Here is a 9,743-nt window from a genome sequence, read left to right on the forward strand (position 1 = left end):
TATTAAAAGTGAAAGGTAAAGCACAGGTTTTTGATAATATGAGTAGCCAAATGTTTGTCATGCTGTAATCAGAGAAAATGCTGCTAGATTTATCTGTATCATTTGTACAATAAAATTCAAAAGCAGCATCTTAATATGAAAAGCAATGCATACTCATTCTTTCTAAATCAATGAGAACATTATGAAGAGTAATGAATGTGACATAAGTATTTTATTTAAAGAAGTAATACTAGATCCCTCAAAAAACATTTCACTTTTGGCTTTCTGATTCTTTGCATGCATAATTTTGGGAAATACATTTTTTTTATGTGGCTAAAGTGTGAAATGATTATGAAATTTGGACCAGATGTCCTGGTACCCACTGCTCCCTCTCTTTGCATAGCCTAGCAAACTACACATTTCAAATATCAGCTGACACAGACTGCCTTTGGAACGTCTGCATAACCACACCCTTCTTCCCTCTTGACATCTGTGTCCCATTGCACACAGACTACTACTACAGTGTTCAACACCACAGGGAAACTACTCATGTCTCTGTCCCTCCTACTAGAAAAATGGCAGCTTCCTGAAATGTGTCACATTTTTGTATCCTTCCTTAGCCAATGTTCTGGTACATAGTGATGTCTCAATAAATAGATCATGAGTGAATAAATATCACTATTTTAAATACTCTTAATATTGCCATTGCAATTACCCTAGAGTCTGAAAATTGCTTCCAAATGGTTCATTACATATATATATACACATACACACTATACATAAATTTCTTTCTCTGTGTGTGTACACACACACATATATGTATAGAGCAAAATATTAACAACCAACAAAGATTTGCTGGACTATTCAACATTTCTATAGGCTTGAAATTAACATTTTTCAAGTATGACATTAGGAGAAAAAAAAGGACACTAGTATCCCTTTATAATCGCTAATATAATTATAAAGAACAGTTCCATGTCCCCAAAGCACATTCATTGCCCATTTAAGTCTTTCAAACACCTCTGTACGTGAGCATGAGGTGGGGTGGGGGTGCTAAGTGATTCCTCAAGCTTTAATAGCAGTCAGCACTTAGTTAAGATCTTTGAATTCTAACTCCTTTTCACTATACCAATCTGCCTCCTCATTAGATGAGTTTTTAAATAAATACTTTGGCCTCCCCCCAAAATGATATGTTCAAGTCCTAACTCCTAAAATACCTGTGAATGTGACCTTACTTAAAAAACAGGGTCTCTGCAGATGTGATCAAGTTGAGATGAGGTCATCCTGAAGAATGGGCCCTCAATCCACTGCCTGGTACTTTTATAAGAGAAAAGAGCGGGGAGGGGAGATTTGGCTATGGAGATACAGAGGAGACAAAGAGAAGAAGGAATGTGCTGGAGAGGAGCAGCTACAAGCCAAGGAATGCCAAGGACTTCCAATAACCACCAGAAGCTAGAAGAGGAGCACAGGTCCTCCTTCAGAACTCCCAGAAGTAACCAGTCCTGTTGTCATCTTGCTTTTGAATTGCTTGCCTCCGGAACTGAGAGGGAATACATATCTGTTGTTTTAAGTCACCCAGCTTGTGGTAATTTGTTACAGCAGCCCCAACAAACTAACATAGTAGCTATCATTTGACCAGCAGCACGCATAACTTTTATACTACAAGAGTGTGGCAGCAGGGATACTGTTGTTTTACATGGCATGTCCTCTAAGACCTTACGTAAATGCTCTAAGACCTTATGTAAATGGACAAGAAAAACAATTTAAAAGAAATTTTTACCTCTTTTAAGAGTTTTCCTGATAGTTACTGTTGTTTATACTGTGGTTGTAAAAATTATTAGCACGATTATTATACTACTTACTTGTTCATGCCCTCCCAAATACGGGTCGTCTTCTGCCATTCTGGAGCTGTGCATCAAAAGAATACAAAACCGAACTGTTACGACTGGAATAAACCTTAAAAATTACACTATGAAAGAGTAAACTGCATTATTTCAGTAAGACCAAATATAACCTCTCCCTTTTTTTTTAAAGACCTTAGGAGGAAATACTGTGTAGTTCCTCTTGGGAATCTAAGTCTAAAAGTAGAAAGATTGCATAATCAAGGAATTACCACTTACGCATAACGCACAACCCCTATGTCAACGTCACAACAGTGTCCTGGAGTTTGGTACAGCTAGCCTTCATCCTCGGTACAGAAATCATGCCATTAGATTTCTTAGAGGCCATTTCTTTTTGTTACCATCCAGACTTCAAAGATGCACTGAGCTCTTTGTGCAGGTTATTTTCCAACCCTTCATGAATTCTGTCATGGTCCTGGAACTATATCTCCCCACTTTCTACATGCCACTTGAGTTGAGAAACTCAGAGGGAGTCGTTTGGCTGTGGGGGGGCCGGTCAGTGCTTTGTGCAGCACGAGGGGAGGACGGCTGCAGTGTGCAGTGCTCCGTCCTCTAGAGCTGTCTGCTGTGTCAGGCCACTTCCTCTCACTGTCAGAGCAGCACAGAAACATTGATACTAAATGTACAATCAAAAGGCATGAACATAAGAGCCTTTATTATCAAGGCTAGAGTCTCAGATTTACTCAACCCAGCCAGATGTCAATACATCAAAGGCCCTAGCAGTCTTCTATTACCCAAAGGCCCTCACAAAAATGAAGAGCCACATGACCAGATAAAAAGTGTTTAAAATCACACATCACTTTGGATTTCCGTAAGAAGTACTCATCATTATTTTAAATATGTATAGGTTAACTTTAGTTAACTGTAGTTAAATTTACTTAGATCAAATTTTAGACATATTCCCTGAAAATATTAGAAGATTTAAAAACACACAGTTGAAAGTATGTATTAATTTGAGGCTAATTTTTCTCTTTTTCTTCATGAAGTCTATAAAGACTCAAGGGCACTTGAGATGGGGGCTGCCCTAAAGCTGTCTGCAGCCCACCAGAATCTGTCCTCTCCTTTCCCACAGTAATAGACTTGTAGCTGGAAACAACTCGGTCAGAGTACACCCCATATGCCTGTGGAGTTAGGGACGGTCATCTGAAGAAACGCTTGCCGGTGGCATGTCAGAACTGTTTACTGCGTGCCATTTCTGGGTCTTGGCTTAAAGCTCTTGACATCCTTCCTCCGTGTTTTTGTTTCTTCTCTTTCCCACTGGATAGAATCTAGATATGGAGACGATCTGGCTTCTACCACCTACATAATGATGAATGGCAGCTGAATGATGGTGATGTGAGAAAAGAAATCAGCTCCCCTGTTGCTTAACCCAGTGTACTGTCGGGTCTCTTTGTTAAAATGGTTTAGCCCTCACTCTAATGAATATATCATTCAACGATCCAAAATCCCCCAAAGAGGACTCCAATTTCCAATGATATCCTCTCCTACTACAGCACTCTGTGACTGGGCAGGGGTCGGGGAGACACTGGAGGGTTCCTTGTGGGATGCAGAACACGCCCAACTTCAACAAAGGGGAAAGAGCAGCTCTGAGTTCTACACAGCAAGAACTCCTACAGATTTGCAGAAAAAATATTCGTTGAAAACAAGAAACTAACAAATTACAAACACCTGTAGTTGATTAAGGCCAGCTAAAAGGAGGAAAATTGACCTGATACAGTGAAGAATTAAGTCATTTGAAATTCAAGAGTTTTGCCACTGCTGGGTGTGTGACTTTGGATATGTAACTACAGTGTCCTGTGTTTGCTTATCTGCAATATGAGAGATTTTGATGGGGGATGGACCTTCGAAAGAAATAGAATTCTGCTCGGAATATGTTAGCTAACAAATGCTTATTCAAAGAATAAATCACCTACATCAGAACTCTTCTCGTAAGTGCAGACTTTTAATATGGACTTCCATATATATCCAAATTAAAGATTCGTTAGCATGATTTTCAGTTACATAAAGAATACTAGGGACTTTCCTGGTGGTCCAGCAGTTAAGATTTCATGCTCCAATGCAGGGGCCCAAGTTCAATCCCTCATCAGGGAACTAAATCCCACATACCACAATTAAAAGATCCCTCATGTCACAACTAAAGATGCTGCAGCCAAGACCCAGAGCAACCAAGTGTGTGAAAGTCGCTCAGTCGTGTCCGAGTCTTTGCAACCCCATGGACCACACAGTCCATGGAATTCTCCAGGCCAGAATACTGGAGTGGGTATACATTCCCTTCTCCAGGGGATCTTCCCAACCCAGGGATCACACCCAGGTCTCTCGCGTTGCAGGCGGATTCTTTACCAGCTGAGCCACAAGGGAAGCCCAGCACAACCAAGAGTTTCAATAAATAAATGTTAAAAAGAAGTAAATAAATATTAAAAAGAAGAGAATGATAGCAAATAGTCTTACACTGAAACACAGGGCTAACACTGGTTACAACATTCCATGTGAAAAATTCTTATTCTCAGAACACCACAGAAGCCTTAGCTTCCAAGAAAAATATTAAGACCTTTTTTTTTTTTGCCTTTAATGTGGTCTCATCACCTGAATCCTCTAATCTTAGCCCACAGTCTTCAAAAGCAAAAGGAGGCTGCTGGTTTGTTAAACTGACAAAACCTGTTCAGAATCTCAATTACACTGATTTTATATATATATTTAAACCTGTGGATGGTTTCCTGACCTTTGATTTAATATAAGGTGGGCCTGACCCTAATTCTAAAAATGCAACTAAATCTACTTGATTAGAAATGATGCAGGGTTATTATCATGATCACCACCGTAGTGAAAATCTCAAAGATCTCTAAATCAAATCACTGGAAAAAACACCCCATTATATAGAGTCCTCCCTCCAATATCCTCCCTGTGATTTATGTACGGACCTATACCAAAAGATCATAGTTTTAAAAGCCCAAAAGCAGCCCAAGAGATATGGATGATGGTTAAAATCTGAACTTGGCCTTTGTAAGACAGTTCCCTGTAAAGAGCTGAGGTAACAGTACCCTGGGAGTGATGTCAATGTTAATTCAAGATTTAAAAATAAAATGTCAAATGAAACCAAGAATTATTTGGAAAGGATGAATCACTGAGTAATATCTGCATTAATTGTAAGAGCAGGTTTTATTTCAAAATTCTGAAATACCTACTAAGCCTTTGGAACTGAAGGATTAGGAAAGACCAGGGAAAGTCCCCACTTCCTTCCTGCTCCCCCAGCCCTTTCTCTCACTTTCCCTTTGCACACAGTTCTGTGCTTTTGAGGACGGACTCTGAAACAGAAAGGGAGACACTGAACTGACTGTGAGAAGATGGGGCTAAACTCTGCATCTCTCTCCCTCAACAGCGAGCTTTCAGGAACATTTTCACACCATGGAAAGGGAAATAGAAAATGTAGCTAGTTAGCAATAAATAAAATATCTCCCCCAGTGAACTGCTTGTATTTCTCACATGAGAGGCTAATGTTATAACTGGCTAAGTTCTGAATATGTGGTGAGTTCTGTATGAAAGGCCTAATGGATTATTTTCTGCACATCTCTGACAATTCCACCACGGATATCAGAGGCTAGCACAAGGAGTTCTTAGTGAGGGCTACAAAACCAAGGTTACAGGGTTGGATCATTAAGGGTAGAGTTAGTGGCACTCCCTTCCTTGTAACCAGGGGGATTTTCCAGCATCAGATATATTCACACTCCTTGACCAGAGCCCACTGTAAGAAAATACATTCTATTTGATTAATTAAAAATTAATGACAATTTTCACATCCATTAAAATGACTTCACAATCTGCAGTTTGAAAAACAGAATCTTAGATGCCATTCAGAAGATGTGGATGGGAATCAGAGATAGAAAGTGACTCCACTTTCAAATTTATTTTCAGTCATAATAGACACCATTGAGATATAATTTTAATACCTCATCTTGGATGAAATTACAAGAAAAGGAGTAACTTTTCATCATCTCTCTGTTGGATGATTAATAAAAAGAAAGAATACACTGGAGCTTCTTTCCATGGAGGGATTTTTTGGAGGAAACATGCTGCAAGATATATATACTACATATGTAAAATATTATATATGTACTACACATAATGTGAAATATTCAAATAAGAGTGTTTATTCATGCCACAAACCTGTATGCAGGTCAAGAAGCAACAATTAGAACCTTACATGGGTACAGCCACTATGGAGAACAGTGTGGAGATTCCTTAAAAAACTGGAAATAGAACTGCCTTATGATCCAGCATCCCACTACTGGGCAGACACACTGAGGAAACCAGAAGGGAAAGAGACACGTGTACCCCAATGTTCATCGAAGCACTATTTATAATAGCCAGGACATGGAAGCAACCTAGATGCCCATCAGCAGATGAATGGATAAGAAAGCAGTGGTACATATACACAATGGAGTATTACTCAGCCATTAAAAAGAATACATTTGAATCAGTCCTAATGAGGTGGATGAAACTGGAGCCTATTATACAGAGTGAAGTAAGCCAGAAGGAAAAACACCAATACAGTATACTAACGCATATATATGGAATTTCGAAAGATGGTAACAATAACCCTGTGTACGAGACAGCAAAAGAGACAGTGATGTATAGAACAATCTTATGGACTCTGTGGGAGAGGGAGAGGGTGGGAAGATTTGAGAGAATGGCATTGAAACATGTAAAATATCATGTATGAAACGAGATGCCAGTCCAGATTCGATGCACGATACTGGATGCTTGGGGCTAGTGCACTGGGACGACCCAGAGGGATGGTATGGGGAGGGAGGAGGGAGGAGGGTTTAGGATGGGGAACACATGTATACCTGTGGTGGATTCATTTTGATATTTGGCAAAACTAATACAATTATGTAAAGTTTAAAAATTAAATAAAATTAAAAAAAAAAAAGAACCTTACATGGAACAGCTGTCTGGTTCAAAATTGGGAAAGGAGTATGAAAAGGCTGTGTACTGTCACCCTGTTTATTTAACTTATATGCAGCGTACACTATGCTAAATACCAGGCTGGATGAAGCACAAGCTGTAATTAAGACTGCAGGAAGAAATACCAACAACCTCAGATATGCAGATAATACCACTCTAATGGCAGAAAGTGAGCAACTAAAGAGCCTCTTAATAAGGGTGAAACAGGACAATGAAAAAGCTGGCTTCAAACTCAACATTATAAAAACTAAGATCATGGCATCTGGTCCCATCACTTCATCGCAAATAGAAGGGGAAAAAGTAGAAGCAGTGACAGATTTTCTTTTCTTGGGCTCAAAAATCACTGTGGACTGTGACTGCAGCCATGGAGTTAGAAGGCGCTTGCTTCTTGGAAGAAAAGCTATGACAAACCTAGACAGTGGATGAAAAAACAAAGATATCACTTTGTCAACAAAGGTCCATATGGTCAAAGCTATGGTTTTTCCAGTAGTCATGTACAGATGCTGAGTGTTGGACCATAAAAAAGGCTGAGCGCCGAAGAATTAATTGATGCTTTTGAATTGTGGTGCTGGAGAAGACTCTTGAGAGTTCTTTGGACTGCAAGGAGATCAAACTAGTCCATCCTAAAGGAAATCAGGGCTTCCCTGAATATTCATTGGAAGGACTGATGCTGAAGCTCCAATTATTTGGCCAGCTGATACAAAGAGCCAACTCTAAAAAAGACCCTGATGCAGGGAAAAACTGAAGGCAAAGGAGAAGAGGGCAGCAGAGAATGAGGTGGTTAGACAGCATCACCCACTGGGGGCTGCAGTCCAGAGTCCGACACGACTTAGCGACTGAACAACAACATTCACTCTCCAATTCCACTTCCAGAAATGTGTACTAAAGAATTATATGGGCAAGTGTGAAAAAAAAATTACAAGACTACGAAGTGAAGTGAAAGTGAAAGTCACTCAGCCATGTCTGACTGTTTGTGATCCCATGGACTGTACAGCCCATGGAATTCTCCAGGCCAGAATACTGGAGGGGGTTGCCATTCCCCTCTCCAGGGGATCTTCCCAACTCAGGGATTGAACCCAGGTCTCCCACATTGCAGGCAGGTTTTTTACCATCTGAGCTGCAGCAAAAAACTCTAAACAATTTAAATGTCCTTTGATGGGAGATCACTAATTATAATTATGCTACATTCATCCAGTTACACGTTACATAATTGCTAAAATGATAATTCAGACCCATACGTAGCAATATAGAGACTTTTACTCCTTAAGTATAAATTTGTTTTAATTTTCTAACTTAATTATGTAATTGGAAATACACATTTTAATAGCAAAAAAAGGAAAACAAAACCCTGTCCTGAATTTAAAGTTTAACTCTGACATCTTTAACAATTAATGATTACATTGAATAAAACATAAAACATGAATGAATCAAAAACTTCTAAGTACTACTGGACTCTTCTTCATAATAAATAGAAAAAAAATTAACTTTAAAGGGGCTTTTTATTTATATCTTCTGACGATATATTGATAGCGAAGATGAAAGTTAGTGGTGAGTTTACTTTTCTCAGAATAGCTGATTTTTTGAGTTTTTGAAAAATAATGAATATTTGTGTCCTACCACATTTAGATTTGTATAAACTCATTTTCTGTTTTTCCACTCCTCCATTTCATTTTCAGCTCCCTACTGTTTGAATTAGGTGCAATGGGACGAATTAACATGTAGAATAGCTACCTAGTAAGTACAACTTCCTGCTGCTGCTGCTGCTAAGTCGATTCAGTCGTGTCCAACTCTGTGCGACCCCATGGACTGCAGCCCACCAGGCTCCCCCGTCCCTGGGATTCTCCAGGCAAGAACACTGGAGTGGGTTGCCATTTCCTTCTCCAATGCATGAAAGTGAAAAGTGAAAGAGAGGTTGCTCAGTCGTGTTCGACTTAGCGACCCCATGGACTGCAGCCTACCAGGCTCCCACGTCCATGGGGTTTTCCAGGCAAGAGTACTGGAGTGGGGTGCCATTGCCTTCTCCAACAACTTCCTAGTAAGTACTGCTGCTGCTGCTGCTAAGTCGCTTCAGTCGTGTCCGACTCTGTGCAACCCTGGAGACGGCAGCCCACCAGGCTCCCCCATCCCTGGGATTCTCCAGGCAAGAACACTGGAGTGGGTTGCCATTTCCTTCTCCAGTGCATGAAAGGGAAAAGTGAAAATGAAGTCGCTCAGTCGTGTCTGACTCCTAGCGAGCCCATGGACTGCAGCCCACCAGGCTCCCCCATCCCTGGGATTCTCCAGGCAAGAACACTGGAGTGGGTTGCCATTTCCTTCTCCAGTGCATGAAAGTGAAAAGTGAAAGCGAAGTCACTCAGTCGTGTCCGACTCTAGCGACCCCATGGACTGCAGCCTACCAGGCTCCTCTGTCCACGGGATTTTCCAGGCAAAAGTACTGGAGTGGGGTGCCATTGCCTTCTCCACCTAGTAAGTACAAATGAAATTAAAAGACGCTTGCTCCTTGGGAGAAAAGCTATGACAAAATTAGACAGCATATTAAAAAGCAGAGACACTTCTTTGCCAACAAAGGTCCACCTAGTCAAAGCTATGGTTTTTCCAGTGGTCATGTATGGATGTGAGGGTTGGACCATAAAGAAAGCTGAGTGCTGAAGAACTGATGCTTCTGAACTGTGGTGTTGGAGAACTTGGACTGCAAGGAGATCCAACCAGTCAATCCTAAAGGAAATCAGTCCTGAATATTCATTGGAAGGACTGATGCTGAAGCTGAAGCTCCAATACTTTGGCCACCTGATGTGAAGAACTGACTCATTTGGAAAGACCCTAATGCTGGGAAAGATTGAAGGCAGGAGAAGAAGGGGATGACAGAGGATAAAATGGTTGGATGGCATCACCGACTCAATG

General features: G+C 40.5%; 1 protein-coding gene across 3 annotated transcripts in view; it reads right to left on the reverse strand.

Annotated features, from left to right (window-relative positions):
• NFKB1 (nuclear factor of kappa light polypeptide gene enhancer in B-cells 1) overlaps positions 1-9,743 on the reverse strand; it is a 123,269-nt gene that overhangs the window by 94,880 nt on the left and 18,646 nt on the right. For 2 of the 3 annotated variants that reach the window (XM_010848282.1, XM_010848281.1), the window contains exon 1: positions 1,842-3,963. In XM_010848282.1, coding sequence (XP_010846584.1) covers positions 1,842-1,895 — 54 coding nt within the window. In that variant the 5' untranslated portion in view covers positions 1,896-3,963. Of the gene's footprint in view, positions 1-1,841; positions 3,964-9,743 lie in introns of those variants that run through there. The other variant, XM_010848283.1, reaches the window with a different exon arrangement.

The sequence above is a fragment of the Bison bison genome, unplaced genomic scaffold (genome assembly GCF_000754665.1).
Source record: "Bison bison bison isolate TAMUID 2011002044 unplaced genomic scaffold, Bison_UMD1.0 scf7180017864263, whole genome shotgun sequence".
NCBI lineage: Eukaryota > Metazoa > Chordata > Mammalia > Artiodactyla > Bovidae > Bison > Bison bison.